Raw genomic sequence first — 16,344 nt, forward strand, 5'->3', positions numbered from 1 at the left:
ATGTACTATTCCAGATCTCCCAGCACCATTTGTTGAAGAGGCTATTTTTACTCCATTTTATGCTTCTGCTCCCTTTGTCAAATATTAATTGACCATAGAGACATAGGTTTATTTCTGGGCTGTCTATTCTGTTCCATTGATCTATGTGTCTGTCTTATGCTGGTACCAGACTGTCTTGATTACAGTGACCTTGTAATATAGTTTGATGTCAGGTATTGCGATCCCTCCTACTTTGTTCTTCTTTCTCAAAATTGCTGCAGCTATCTGGGGTCATTTATGGTTCCATATAAATTTTTGAAATATTTGTCGCGTATCTCTGAAATATGTAATTGGTATTTTAATAAGGTTTGCATTGAATCTATAAATGGCTTTGGGTAGCGTGGACATTTTGATGATGTTAATTCTTCCAATCCATGAACACAGTATATGTTTCCATTTATCTGTGTTTTCTTTAATTTCTTTATTCAGTGTTCTGTAGTTTTCTGAGTACAGGTCTTTTACATCCTTGGTTAAGTTTATTCCAGGTACTTTATTTTTCTTGTTGCTATAGAAATGGGATTCCCACCCCACCCCCCATTTCTGATTCTGATATTTCATTGTCAAATAGTACTTTTTTAGTGGCAATGCTTGACATGCGAAATCTTGAGTATAAAATTAAATCTGGCTTATAAACAAATTTTTAAAAAATAGATGCAGGCTTTGTCAGTGTTCAAACCCTACCATCCAACTTACCAAGAGGGTGTGAACAAATCTATTAACCACTGAGCCTCTAGGGCACTGTCCTATCCCCACTTTACAGAGAAAAAAACAAAACCAAACCTGTAGACTGAAAGAGTTATGTGTGTTCCCCATGTCAAATAATTGGCAGGCCTAAGATTCAAACCCATGTCTTTCTGGGTCCTAAAACCTAAATGAGAAATCCAGGGATTACAGAAAACTGATAGGCTATAAGGAAACCTGCTGAAACTCTTGGCCAGACAACCTGTAGCCCTCCCAGGGTATTGGAGGTCAGTAAAGAAGGAATTTCCAGCTGCTAGGATTGTCCATGGAAGGGTGAACAGACCTGAAATTGATCTCAAACTCCATCTCCTTTCTCCAAAAGAACGCCATCATAGGGTGTCACTGTTGTCATCACTCTGGCCTTCAGGGGGTGCTGCTCCTCTTGTGATACAATCATCCAAAAGTAAACAGGGAGACCTTAACCTTAATTCTCAGGAGCACAGTTTTAAGCTTGGGAAAAAAGAGAAATCAGATAGCATGTATATAGACCTGCAGGTTCTCAAGCCTGCCTACACTTTAGAATCTTTTGGGGGGGCTTCTAAAAAATAATAATGATTGGAATCAACCATAGCGATGTTGGTTAAATTGAATTGCAATGACACTTAATTTTACTGGGTGTGACATTTATCTTGCAAAAATGCAATGACATTTAATTTTACTGGACATGACACTTATTTTGCAAAGATGTCCTCACATATGCCCACACATGCTCTGTCATTTCATATGTTCTCATGACAATATGCTGTCTCTCCTCCATTGAGATCTGTTTGCTTTCCCCTCTCCCCTTTCTTGTCTTTTATTGAGGTAAAATATATATAACATAAAATTCACGCTTTTCACCATTTTGGGGCATACAGTTTTGTGGCAATGAGTAAATTCACAATATTATGCAATCATCATAACTATCCACGTGCAGAAAGTGTTTGCCATCCTAAACAGAAAGTCTGTTCTCATTAAACACTAACCACCTATTCTCCACCTCCCCAACTTTTTTAGTCTTTCATATACTTTTTTTCTGCAAGAATTTGTGTATTTTAGGTACCTCAATTAAGTAGAATCATACATTTGCCCTTGGTGTCTGGCTGTTTTACTTAACACAATGTCTTCAAAGTTCATCTCTGTTGTGGCATGTAACAAAATGTCATATCTATTAAGGCTGAATAATATTCCATATATATGTATAAATATGTATATGTATATGTATTTATATACATATCTCACATTTTGTTTATCCGTTAATCTCTTGATAGACATTTGAATTGTTTTCACCTTTTGGCTATTGTGAATAATTCTGTTATGAACATTGATGTGCAAGTATGTGTTCAAGTTTCTGCTTTCACTTTTTGGGGGTATATACCTGGAATTGGAATTGCAGAATCATACAGTAATTATATATTTAAAAATTCGAGGAACTGCCAAAATATTTTTTTCTTGTTGGATGACTAAACAAGACGGTGGTAGAGATGGGATGGGAAGCTGGCATCTACTCAGCCCTGCCTTGCTTAGCCTCCAGAGCAAAGGACTTCTCAGCTGCTTTTGTTTCTTTGCCATCTTATGGCTTAGGGATTTCTAGAAGTCTTGGTAACTGAAGTTGCAGCAGTATCAGTGCTGATGAGGTGGTTGCTGACTTTGGGTCTCACCTCCTTTATTTCTTTTATCTTCTTCATTGCTGTCCTCTCTAGGCTTTCTGTGCTGAGGAGGGCCCCTACAGAATTGTGGCCTATAGCCCTGACACATATTCTATCTCACTGATCTACTTTGTTCTCCTGCACCCTGGTTGTCAACACCCTCCATCACTTCTCCCTATACAGGAGGGTTGGAATACTGTGATTGATGCCCATAAGGCTTCTGCCTGTAGTAAGGTAGTAAGGTGGGAATCGTTGTCTGATGTAGGGTCAGTGCTGTTGGGCCTCACCTTCGGGAGCACTCTCTGATTCCTCATTCTTTTCCCCACTCTCACTATTCTGGTGATTCTGCTGGTAATTGTGTTGAAGCCCTTGTGATGTGGATAGCATCTATAATGGTTAGTCTTCTGTATATTTACTGCCTTGCACTGGAATTCCACCAGGGCCTATAACATTTGCTACCTTTGTAACCTTTTGTCTTTCAACATCAACAGGCTCCACAGTCTCTCCATCTCCTACACTGTGAAGGTACTTCCTGGAGTTATTCTTTACGGCAGTCTGGTGGACAAATACATCTTCCTTGGCGTCATTCCTATTGATGAAACCATACCTGTTTCTTACACTGAACCATTTTACTGTTACTAAAACCTTCTTTGCAATGACCTTCTTGCCTCACTTTTAGGTGCCATCGATGTGCCATCAATGTGAGGCTGCCCAGGCTGCCTGCTCCCTGTGGTGCCAGGCTTGTTATCTGCAGCACTGAGGGTGGGGGTGGCATGGGGGTGGCAGGGTGAGGTGGGGTCAAAGTGGCAGATGGCTGCTGGGCCTCGGCCTCACTGTTCACGGTCGTGGTGATGGTGACTGGAGCATGTTGCAGCAGCTGTGGCTCCTCCGTGGGTGTGAAGGTAACTAGACCGGAAGTGATGGTGGGGCTACTCAGGGCTCTCTGGAGTCCATTCTCCACTCTCGCTACTGATCAAACTTCCTTTCATCTGTTGACAGAGACAGATTGCATCCATATCTTGGTAATTGTAAATAGTGCTGCAGTGAACATAGGGGTGCACGTGTCTTTTCAACTTAGTCTCTTGGGTTCCTTCAAATAAATACTCAGAGGTGGAATTACTTGGTCCTTCTTTGTCTTCTGTTATGTAGACTTGTTTTAAAGTCTATTTTCTTTGGTATAAGTATTGCTATCCCAGATTTTTGTTTGTCTCTTTCCATTTTTATGAAATATCTTTTTCCATCCCTTTACTTTTCAGACTGTGTATGTCTTTTAATCTGAGGTGAATCTCTTGTAGACAGCATATATAATGGTCCTGTTCTGTTATCCATTCAGCCTCCATATGTCTTTTTATTGGAGCACTTAAGCCATTGGCATTTACAATAATTGTTGACAGATATGTAGTTATTGCCATCTTATTATTTATATTTTTTAACCTTTTAAAAAATCTTTTTAAAGAAGAACCTTTAACATTTTTTGTAATACTGGTTTGGTGGTAATGAACCCCTTTGGCTTTTTCTTGTCTGGGAAGCTCTTTATCTGTCTTTCGAGTCTATGACAGCTTTGCTGGGTACAGTAGTCTTGGTTGTAAGTCCTTTCTTTTCATCACTTTAAATACTTTATGCCGATCCTTTCTGGCCTCAAAGTTTCTGTTAAGAAATCAGCTGACAGTCTTATGGGAGCTCACTGGTAGGTAGCTAACTCATTTTCTCTTGCTGCTAAGATTCTCTCTTTGTTTTTAACTTTTGCCATTTTAATTATTATGTATCTTGATGTGGGCCTCTTTGGGTTCATTTTGTTTGGGATTCTCTGTGCTCCCTGGGCTTGTATGTCTATTTCCTTCCCCAGGTTATGCAAGTTTTCTGTCATTATTTTCTCAAATAGGTTTTCAATTCCTTGCTCTCTCCACTTTCTCAAATAGGTTTTCAATTCCATGCAAATCTTGGCTTGAAATCATCCTAGAGACTCCTTAAACTACCCTCATTTTTTAAAATTCTTTTTTCTTTCTGCTGTTCTGATTGGGTGTTTTCTACTTCCTTATATTCCAGAACACTGATTTGATCCTAGGCTTCATCTATTCTACTGTTGATTCCCTGTAATATATTCTTCATTTCAGTTATTGTATTCTCCATTTATGACCGGTTCTTTTCCATGTATTCTATCTTCATTTTTATGTTTCTTATCTTTTTGTTAAAGTTCTCACTGATATCATTTAGTATCCTTATAACCAATATTCTGAATTCTTCATCTGGTAGATTGTTTGTCTTAATTTTGTTTTGTTCTTTCTCTGGACTTTTGTTCTTTTCTTTCATTTGGGCCACGTTTCCTTGTATCCTCATTTTGGCTGCCTCCCTGCATTTTTCCCCCCTATGTATTAGGTAGAACTTCTATGTCTCCCAGTCTTAGCAGAGTGGTCTTCTGTCATAGATGTTTGGTGGGGCCCAGTGGCACAGTCTCCACAGTACCTGAGCTGAGTCCTCCAGGTTCATCCCCTACATGGGTTATGTCTGTGAGGACTGGTCTCATCTGCAGTGGAGGAGCTGCTGTGAAAGGGCCAACCTTAGGAAGCAAGACTTGCTCCAGAGGAGCTCTGATGCCTGATGAGTCTGTCCCTTGAGTAGTTTGCTTTTTGAGGTTGTTGGTTTTGCTTCTGTGTGGTCTGAGGCTGTCCACAGTTGCACTGACTCTGGGCCTCCTAGGAGTTTGGCCAAGGTCAGCAGTTGCCTGTGCCCTGCCCACAAAGTGGGGGGCTTGGAGGTGCCCAGGAGAGGCCAAGCTGTGAACTAAGGCTAGCTGCCACTAGTGCCATGCCTGGGGCCACTTAGCAAGAGGTACACTGTATGCAGAAGCCAGATGCTGCTTCTTTAGGGTTTATGAACTTTTGAGAGATTTTAGGAAAGTTCAAAGTATGAGCCAAGACATTGTATTGAAAAGTTACTGGAAGTGGCTTGGGTGGGCCCATAGTTAGGGTGGGGAGAGGTCTCAGAGAATCGCCAGGGCAGGGTGAATCATGTTAGCCAGGTTGATTGAGACTCAGATATGGCTCTGTGGGGAGGCAAAAGAGAGTTCAGCAAAAGAGCAATAGACTCTACCAGCATTTCAGTATGGGGATAAAACTTCTCCTCTAGTCTTTGCCCTGAAGCCAGTCAATTCATTTCCTCCTTGTGTGTCCGTGGTGCCTTTCCAGCTGCTGACCCAGCAATGGAGCTCAGAGTGAGCAAATCCAAGTAAGTCCATGGATGGGTCCTTTAAGACAACACCAGAAGCTCTCTGTCTCCTTCAGTCTCTATCACCACTGGTTTTTACAGCCAGAAGTTACGGGGACTTCTCTTCCTGGCACTGGAACTCTTGCCAAGGGATGAGGTGTAGGGTGCTGGTGTGGGGCTGGGACCTGTCACTCCTCATGAGGGGATTTTCAAAGCTGAAATATCCCTCCTGATTTTTAACTACCACATGTGGGTGTGGGACCATCCTGTTTTGCCTCTCCACCCCTCCTGCTACTCTCAGTGTGGCTTCTTTACATCCTTAGTTATAGGACTTTTGTTCAGCTAGATTCCAGGCATTCTGAATGATGGTTGTTCTGTAGTTTAGTTGTAATATCGATGTGGTTGTGGGAGAATGTGAGTACAGCATTTACCTACACTACCATCTTGACTGGAAGTTCCTTTTGTCCTTTTTTAAAAAAAAGTGTCACCTGGGGATATATACATTAATTTTAGAGAGATGAAGGGGGGAGATAGGGGGTGGGGCAGGGGGGAGAGAGAGAGAAACATAGATCAGTTGCCTGCCATATGTGCCTTGACTGAGGATCAAACCCACAATCTAAGTATGTGCTCTGACTGGGGATCAAACCCATAACCTTTTGGTATATGGGATAATGCTTCAACTAACTGAGCCACCCAGTTAGGGCTCCTTTTGCCATTTTTAATTGGGTTGTTTGTTTTGTTAATGAGTTGTAAGAGTTCTTTATTTTGAATATTAACTTCTTATTAGATATATGCTTTACAAATATTTTCTCCCATGTGAGCTGTCTTTTCATTCTCTTCATAGTATCCTTTGGTGTATGAAGTTTTAAAATTTATATATATAAATTTAAAAACTTTATATATATTTATATAAATACATATACATATAATGTATACATTTATATAAAAACTTTGTGTATATAAAAATTTATATAAAGAATATTTAATCAATGTTTTTCTCTTGTTTTGTGTACTTTTGGTACTATATTTAATAAATCATTGCCAAATTCAAAGTTATGAAGATTTTCCTCTGTGTTGTGTTCTAAGCATTTTATCAGCTCAGTTCTTATATCTCATTTTTGGATCCATTTTGAGTTAATTTTTGTATATGGTATAAGGCAAAAATACATGGACATCCACGTGTACCAGTATCATCAGTTGAAGAGACCATTCTCTCCCACTGAATGATCTTGGCACCTTTGTCTTAAATCAATTGAAGATATACCTGAGGGTTTCTTTCTGGGCTTGCTATTCTTATTCCAGTTGTCTATATGGCTGCTTTTATGACAGTACTATGCTGCTTTTATTTTATTTTATTTTTTAAAAATATTTTATTTATTTATTTTTAGAGAGGGGAACGGAGGGAGAAAGAGAGGGAAAGAGAAGAAACATCAATGTGTGGTTGCATCTTGAGCGCTCTCTGCTGGGGACCTGGCTTGCAACCCAGGCGTGTGCTCTTCGCTGGGAATCTAACCGGTGACCCTTTGGTTTGCAGGCCGGCACTCAATCCGCTGAGCCATGCCAGCTAGGGCAGTTTTTATTACTGTGGCTTTGTAGTAAATTTTGAAATCAAGAATGTAAATTCTTGAACTTTCTTCTTCTTTTAAAAGATTGTTTTGACTATTTGGGATCCCTTTAGATTTTACATGAATCTTAGGAGAGGTTTTTCTATTTCTGCAAAACACACCACTGAGATTTTCATAGGTATTGCATTGAAATTGTAGATAGCTTTGGGTAGTATTGACATCTTAATAATATTAAGTCTTCAATCAATGAGAATGGGAGGCCTTTGTATTTATTTGTCTTCTTTCATTTCTTTAAGCAATGAGTTTCAGTTTTCAGTGTACAACCCTTTCACTTTCCTCACTAAATTTATTCTTAGTACTTATTCTCCTTGATGCTACAGTTAATAGAATGGTTTTCTTAATTTTGTATTAATTTTGTTTGATATCATACATAATTTTTTTCCTTGGTGCACCATTCCCTGATAAGAACAGATACTACATTTGATCTTAGGCAAAAGGCCGATAAGCGATGTTCACATATAATTTTACTGCTTTCATTTAGTTCTTTGTTGACTTTTTTTGCTTATCTGTTAATTAAATTTATTTCTTTGAATGAGCAATGTTTCCTGTTTTCTTTGTATGTTCTGTGACTTTTTTAGTTAAAAACTGGACCTTTCACTATTATAATTTGATAACTCTGGACCCAGATTTTCCCACATCCTTAAGGGTTGGGATTGCTGGTGGGGTTTTTATTTTATTTTATTTTATTTTATTTTTGCTTTTTTTTTTTGACTGTTGAAAGCCATAGTCATAGTAGTCCTTTGCTTTGAGACTTCCAGGGTTTTTTTGTTTTTTGTTTTGCAAAGACTATTGTTTGTCTTGTGTGATCATTGAACTTCTGATCCTTTAGTTCATGTTCAGCAAATGTTTTGACAGGAACTCAAACAATATGAATGAAAATTAAAACATCAACAACCAAAAAAAGGAGAGGAGGACAACCACTGTGTAGATGGCTCTGTGCTGGGGCCCTCGTCACCATTCAGCTGGGCTTGCTCTGAGTCTAGAGGTCACCAGCCTGACATGAAAGCTTAAGGTCTTCTCAGGGCTCTTCTGAGCGTGCATCTTGCCCAGACATGTGCATGGCTTTCTAGACTACCCCGTGTTACGAGGCTGTCGTGAATCCCCAAATTCCCTCACCCCGACTCGAAATTTTACCCCAGCTTCTCCAGACCCTGACGGTCCATTGTGGATATCCACCCATAATCTCTTGCCTCAGGCATCTTAATTTTGCAACCTCCCTGGTAGCCTCTACGAGCAGTGCCTGCTGCTTTTCCCACCTGTATTCTGACTTCTGTGAAATGAGTGCTTTGCTTCAGTCCTCCAGGTGTCCCCAGACAAGTTAGACAGATGTACACAGTAACTATTATTTTATTTTAAAACATTTGGTTTATTAAAAAAAGAAAGAACAAGTTGGTCTGATATTGCAAGTGGAAAACAGTTTCATTTGCCAAAAACAGAAGGCAGTTATAACCATAACTATACTACAAACAAAATGATTTTCCTAAATTCTAGCTAAATCCCACTCCTGCCAAAAGCTCTGATCTTGAAACTTAGCTTCATCTTGGTAGTTCCAGAGCTTATAAAAACATGACGAAGAGTCTTATTGATAAACAAAAAGGAATGTGATTCAACGTTTTCTTTAAAGTATACTTTATTGATTATGCTATTACAGTTGTCCCAATTTTTTTTCTCACCTCTTCTCCTACTCTTCAGTATTCCCCCTGCTTAGTTCATGTCTGTGGGTTGTACACACAAGTTCTTTGGTTTCTCCACCTCCTATACTACTCTTAGCCTCCCCCTGTCTATTTTGTGCCTACCAATTATGCTTCTTCTTCCCTGCACCTTTCCCCTGTACTCCCCCTCCCCATCTCTACTGATAACCTTCCATGTGATCTCCATTTCTGTGATTCTGTTCCTATTCTAGTTGTTTGCTTAGTTTTTGTTTATGTTTCTTAGGTTCAGTTGTTGATAGTTGTACGTTTGTTGTCATTTTACTGTTCATAGTTTTTTATCTTTTTCTATTTCTTAGATAAGTCCCTTTAACATTTCATATAATAAGGGTTTGGTAATGAACTCCTTTAACTTGACCTTATCTGGGAAGCACTTTATCTGCCCTTCCATTCTAATAATAGCTTGGCTGGATAGAGGAATCTTAGATGTAGGTCCTTGCCTTTCATAACTTTGAATATTTCTTTCCAGCCCCGTCTTGCCTGTAAGATTTCTTTTGAGAAATCAGCTGATAGTCTTATGGGAACTCTTTTGTAGGTAACTGTCTCTTTTCCTCTTGCTGCTTTTAAGATTCTCTCCTTATCTTTAATCTTAGGTAACTTAATTATGATGTGACCTGGTGTGTTCCTCCTTGGGTCCCATTTTTTGGGACTCTCTGGGGTTCCTGGACTTCCTGGAAGGCTGTTTCCATCACCAGACTGGGGAAGTTCTCTTTCATTATTTGTTCAAATAAGTTTTCAATTTCTTGCTCTTCTTTTCCTTCTGGCACTCCTATGATTCAGATGTTGGAGTGTTTAAAGTTGTCCCTAAGCCTCTCCTCATTTTTTTGAGTTCTTATTTCCTCATTCTGTTCTGGTTGGATGTTTATTTCTTCCTTTTGTTCCAAATCATTGATTTGAGTCCTGGTTTCCTTCCCTTTACTGTTGGTTCCCTGTACATTTTCCTTTATTTCACTTTGTATAGCCTTCATTTTGTGATGGAGCTCAGTCAATTCTATGAGCATCCTGATTACCAGTGTTTTGAACTCTGCATCAGATAGGTTGGATATTTCCTCATCACTTAGTTCTTTTTCTGGAGTTTTGATCTGTTCTTTCATTTTGGGCCATATTTCTTTATCTTGGTGCACCTGTTATGTTGTAAGGGGTGGACCCTTAGGTATTTGCCAGGGTGGGGCAACTCTCTTTGCTGTGCTATCTGTGGGCAGGTGGTCAGAGAGGGAACAAAGCCATTTGCTTGGCTCTTGTCCCACTTTTCATCACTTCCCCTGCTACCCCCAAGTGAGTTGGGCCCTTCTCTTGCTGATTTCTGGGTGGCAGGTTTGTGTAAATTCTAGGATCCCGTGGGCCTGTCCAATGGACTCTCCTGTGAGACTGGGAGTTTCTCCTCCCACCACAACCCCCACAGATTTTTACAGCCAGGGGTTTTGAGTCTTTAGTTTCCCTGCGCTGAAACCCTGGATATTGTGGTCTGTCTCATTCCTGTGTTGTTCCTCCTGGCTTATCAGACTGTGAATGTGGGACCATCCACCAGCTGCTGCCTTGCCACATGTCCTCTCTGCCCACTCCTACCCCATACCCACCCCCCCTACCAGTCTGGATGAACGGTCCTTGGTTGTTGAACCTCCATGCAGTTTGATTTCTGGCAGTTCTGGTTGTCTCTTGTTTTTAAATGGGTTGTTATCCTTCTTTTAGTTGTGCAAGGAAGTGAAGTGTCTCTGCCTACAACTCCATCTTGGCTAGATCTTGTGATTCAATGTTTTTTAAAAATGTTTTTTCCTGGAACCTTGTAAAATCATTTCATGTTCTATAAGGAGGGTGATCCCAACACATTGCTTAGTGGTTCATATACCAATCCTTCCACCAAACAACTTAAAGCAAATTACTGTGCCTCTTTGAACATCAGTTTCTTCTTCTGTTAAATAAGCTATGAAAATGTCAAGCTCACACAAAGCCTGTGCACAGACGTTCATAGAAGCTTTATTCATCACAGCTAAAAACTAGAAACAGCCAGATGCCCTTCTGTGGGTGAATAGTTAAACTGTGGTTCATCACTTACCTAAGATACTGTTCAGCAATAAATAGCATCAACATATTGATGGACACAACCGCCTGGATTAATCTCTGGAGAATTATACTGAGTGAAAAAAGAAAGAGCCACTTGCAAAAGGCTACATGCTGTATGATTCCACTTAAGTATCACTCTTAAAATGACAGAATTATAAAACTGGAGAAACGATTAGTTACTACGAAGGGGTGAGGGATATGGAGGCAGGTGGGAGAGGGAAGAGGAGGGAGGTGGGTGCGGATATACAAGAGCGACAGGAGAGATCCTGGTGATGATGGGACTGACTGAGGCGGCTGATACCTGAACCTACACATTTGATAAAATTGCACAGTAGTAAATACACTCACACACACACACATGAGTACAGGTAAAAAACTGGGGAGATCTGAGTGAGATTAGTGGTTTGTAGCAATGTCAGTATCCTGGTTGTGATATCGAACTAGACTTTTGCAAGATGAAACCATTAGGGGAACAGGATAAAGGGTACACAGAATCTCTCTATTATTTTTATAACTGCATGAAAATCTACAATTATCTTAAAAATTTAATTTTAAAAATACCAGCCCCATAGACTTTCTTGGAGGACGAGATAAGATAGTACTTGGGAAAGAAAATTTATTCAGCAAATGTTTATTGACACCTCCCATCTTTTCAGCTACTGTATTATATTGGTATCAATTGTCAGTGTATTTTGTGCACTAATTGACCAGTAGCATGCATTGAATGTTTGCACGTAAAGAAAATGGACTCAGATTGCAAAAGCTACAGAAGTGCCTACTAGAGTGAGAAGCAGTATGTTAACCCAGATCTGAGCCCCAGGTTGCAGCACAACTGTAAACTCACTGCCTTCAACAAGAGTGCTATCTTCTTTGCAGAATGACCCAGTGAAGACAGCTGAAACAGAGTGTGGGGACTTTTACAACACTGGGGACAGAGCAACTATTGATAAAGAGGGCTACATCTGGTTCTTAGGGAGGACTGATGACATCATCAATACCTCTGGGTAGGTGTGGCTGACCTGGAGCCTGGAGGTATCACTTTACATGCCTTGTGGGGTTTAGCTTGCCTTGCCATTCCTCCATACATTGGTGATGGGACTCTTATCCTATTCCTGAATAGAGCCATGTCTATGGAGCCCTGGCCCAGGGTATCTGTACATCTCTCCCAGCATCAAAATAAAGTTCAAGAAGGACTAGAAGTATAACCACCATAACACATCATGCAATTTAAAGATGGGGGATAGGAATGGGGCAGGAAACCTTATTTTGGCCCCTATTGGTCCCTGTTGGTTGGGAGAAATTATTCTCTATGCTCCGCTCATGGGCACGTACCACATGTCACAAAAACAACAAAAATAATAGAAATAGTAGCTAACCTTTATGGAGTACTTACTTTGTGAAAGTACTCTCCTTAGTCTTTTGTAAACCCCAGTAGATGCTATTATTATGCCCATTTTACAGATGAGAAAACTGAGACACTGACCAGTGAAATAAGTTGCTGAAAGTTTCCAAGATAGTGTAGGGTGGAGCCCAATTTGACCTGAGGTAGCCTGGCTCCTAATCTGTTGTCCCAAATGCTTATGTGATTTAGGGGTGGAAAATGACATAAGTAACCACTTCTCTTGGATACATCAGCAAAATAAAGTTTATTTTACTTTTTAAATTTCTAAATGAAATGCTGATGTACTGGGCCTAAGAGGCAGAATATCCCTAAATGTTTAAGACAAAGTTTGAGTCTCCCAAGAGTGTAAGGAATCCTCCTGCTTTCCACCCCCACCCACACACCCCTCAGCTGAGGCAGTGAGGAGAGGAACGCTCCTCATTGCCCAGGTCTTCATATTTTGGTCCCACTACACAGCCTTTGCACAGTCCTCCAGCTCTCCTGACAGTTGCCCTCTGTACCAGAGGAAGCTGTGACCCTCCCAAACATGAGATTGAAGGGCCTGGGTTATTCCAGCCCTTCTAACTCAGAATCACAGCAGGAAACTTTGGCCCCACAGGTACCACATAGGGCCATCAGAGGTGGAAAACGCCCTGGCCGAACATCCAGCAGTGGACTCGTCAGCTGTGGTGAGCAGCCCAGACCCGATTCGAGGAGAGGTGCAAGGGAGAGGGAGCTCATCCGGTCTGTGTGGGGGCACTGGAAGCTTGGGCGGGGAACCTTCCCAGAGGGTAGTTGGTGTGCGCATTGCACTTACACTGTGTGGGCACCAGGAGGCACTGCTGGTATCATCTGTGACAATACAGTCCCAACTAAGAATATTGATTTTGATGACAGCTAATATTCGGGGAGCCCTTACTATGTGTCAGCTCATTTAACCTCACAACCTAGTGAGTACAAGACTTTTAATAGATACAGTGACAGGCATAAAGAAGTTAAATAACTTGCCCAGATTACATCATGGTAGAGCCAGGATGAAAATCTGAGAACTCTGGTTCCAGTGCCTTCATTGATTAAACAAGTATTTATTGATCACCTACTATGTACAAGGCCCTATGCAATTAAATGGGGACATAAATGACAATATGAAAACAATAACTTACCAACAATCATTAAATGACCGCAGGTTTCCAGTCAGGGAACTGCACATACATTAATAGTAAAAATGATGATAATGATAATGGGGATAATAATAAAGTTAGACCAGCTGCATATTTTATATGTATTATCTTGTGGAATCTGTATATAAGTCCACTGAGGGATGAACCTGTACTGCCTGCATGTCGCAGGCAAGGAATTTGAAGTTAAGTAATTTTCCAAGGCAGAGTGGAAATTGGAAGTATTTGGATTTGAACCAGGTCCTGTCCTTATGGACCTTATGAACCAGGTCCTGTGGCTTTCTCCGTGGGTCCTTTACACATGTTCCTTGAGTTGACTCTTCCCCTTCTTTTCCCCATTACCACCCTCCGTCCTCCCCTCTCATTACTGTTGGTTTGTTTTTTCTTTCAGCATTGCTGGTTATATTCTTCTTGACTGTTTGTTTTGTTGATTAGGTTTCACTTATAGGTGAGATCATATGGTATTTGTCTTTCACCCCCTGGCTTATTTCACTTAGTATAATGCCCTCCAGTTTCATCCACACTGTCGCAAAGGATAGTAGCTCTTTCTTTCTTTCTGCTGCGGAGTTTTCCATTGTGTAAATGTACCACAGTTTTTTGATCCACTCATTTATTGATGGGCACTTAGGCTGCTTCCAGTGCTTGACTATTGTAAATTGTGTTCATAGGTTCTTTTGAATTGGTGATTTGGGATTCTTAGGGTATAATCTCAACAGTGGAATTTCTGGGTCAAAAGACAGTTCCATTTTGAGCTTTTTGAGGAAATTCCAAACTCTTTTCCACAGTGCCTGCACCAGTCTGCATTCCCACCAATAGTGCACTAGGGTTCCCTTTTCTCTACAACCTCTCCAGCCCTTGTTATTTGTTGATTTGTTTCTGATGACCATCCTGACTGGTGTGAAATGGTATCTCATTGTGGTTTTAATTTGCATTTCTCTGAAGGCTAGTGATGCTGAGTATCCCTTCATATGTCTCTGGGCCCTCTGTAGGTCCTCCTTGGAGAAGTGTCTGTTCAGCTCCTTTGTCCATTTTTTAATTGGGTTGTTTCTCTTCCTGCAGTGGAGTCCAATGACTTCTTTATGTATTTTGTAGAGCAGACCCTTGTCTGAGGTATCGTTGGCAAATATATTTTCCCATACGGTTGGTTCCCTTTTCACTTTGCTGATGTTTTCTTTAGCTGTGCCAAAGCTTTTTAGTTTGATGTAGTCCCATTTGTTTATCCTTTCCTTTATTTCCCTTACCCTAGAGGGTATATCAATGAAAATGTTGCTGTGTGGGATATCTGAAATTTTACTGCATATGTTTTCCTCTAGGACTGATGATATCACAGCTTATGTTTAAGCCTTTTATCTATTGTGAGTTAATTCTGGTGTACAGCATAATTTGGTGGTCTAATATCATTTTTTTGCATGTACTATTCCAGATCTCCCACCACCATTTGTTGAAGAGGCTATTTTTACTCCATTTTATGCTTCTGCTCCCTTTGTCAAATATTAATTGACCATAGAGACATAGGTTTATTTCTGGGCTCTCTATTCTGTTCCATTGATCTATATGTCTGTTCTTATGCCGGTACCAGACTGTCTTGATTACAGTGACCTTGTAATATAGCTTGATGTCAGGTATTGTGATCCCTCCTACTTTGTTCTTTCTCAAAATTGCGGCAGCTATTCGGGGTCATTTATGGTTCCATATAAATTTTTGAAACATTTGTTCTATATCTGTGAAATACATCATTGGTATTTTAATAAGGATTGCATTGAATATATAAATTGCTTTGGGTAGCACGAACATTTTGATGATGTTAATTCTTTCAGTCCATGAATACAGTATACGCTTTCTTTTATTTGTGTCTTCCTTAATTTCTTTATTCAGTGTTGTGTAGTTTTCTGAGTACAGGTCTTTTGCCCCCTTGGTAAGGTTTATTTCTAAGTACTTTATTTTTCTTGTTGCTATAGCAAATGGGATTCTTTTTCCTGATTTCTGTCTCTGATGTTTCATTGTTAGTATACAAAAAATGCCTTCAATTTCTGAATATTGACTTTGTATCCTGCTATTTTGCCAAATTCACCTATTAGGTCAAGTAGTTTTTTGGTGGAGCCTATAGGATTTTCTATGTAAACCATCACGTTGTCTGCAAATAATGACAGTTTTACTTCCTCCTTTCCAATTTGGATGGTTTTTTTTTTTCCTTGTCTGGTCACTGTAGCCAGGACTGCCAATACTATGTTGACTAGTAGTGGTGAAAGTGGACCTCCTTGTCTTGTTCCTGATCTTAGTGGAAAAGCTGTTAGTTTTTGCCCATTGAGTATGATGTTGGCTCTAGGTTTCTTGTATATGGCCTTTATTACGTTGAGGTGTGCTCCCTCTACTCCCACTTTGCTGAGCATTTTTATCATTAATGGGTACTGTCCTTTATCAAATGCTCTTTCAGTGGTTATTGGTATAATCATGTGATTTTTGTCTTTTCTTTTGTTTATGCGGTGTATTACGTTGATTGATTTGTGAATATTGTAACATCTTTGCATCCCTGGGATGAATCTCACTTGATTGTGGTGTATGATGTGTTTAATGTACTGCTGGATCTGGTTTGCCAATATTTTCTTGAGGATTTTAGCATCTATGCTCACCAGCGATATTGGCCTATAATTTTCTCTCTTTGTTGTGTCTTTACCTGGTTTTGGAATTAGGATAATACTGGCCTCATCAAAAGAGTTTGGGAGTCTTCCCTCTTCTTGAATTTTTTGGAATAGTTGAGAAGGATAGGAGTTAGCTCTT

General features: G+C 40.1%; 1 protein-coding gene and 1 pseudogene across 1 annotated transcript in view; one reads left to right on the forward strand and one right to left on the reverse strand.

The window, feature by feature from the left end:
- LOC129078111 (acyl-coenzyme A synthetase ACSM1, mitochondrial-like) overlaps positions 1–16,344 on the forward strand; it is a 47,967-nt gene that overhangs the window by 24,280 nt on the left and 7,343 nt on the right. The window contains 2 exon segments of the mRNA XM_054582790.1: positions 11,884–12,011; positions 13,008–13,132. Of these exon segments, the coding sequence (XP_054438765.1) occupies positions 11,884–12,011; positions 13,008–13,132 (253 nt within the window).
- On the reverse strand, positions 2,264–4,932 carry LOC129078098 (Y-box-binding protein 1-like; annotated as a pseudogene).

This window comes from Pteronotus mesoamericanus, unplaced genomic scaffold (genome assembly GCF_021234165.1).
Source record: "Pteronotus mesoamericanus isolate MK-2021 breed Mesoamerican mustached bat unplaced genomic scaffold, CSHL_Meso_final contig_72, whole genome shotgun sequence".
Lineage (NCBI taxonomy): Eukaryota > Metazoa > Chordata > Mammalia > Chiroptera > Mormoopidae > Pteronotus > Pteronotus mesoamericanus.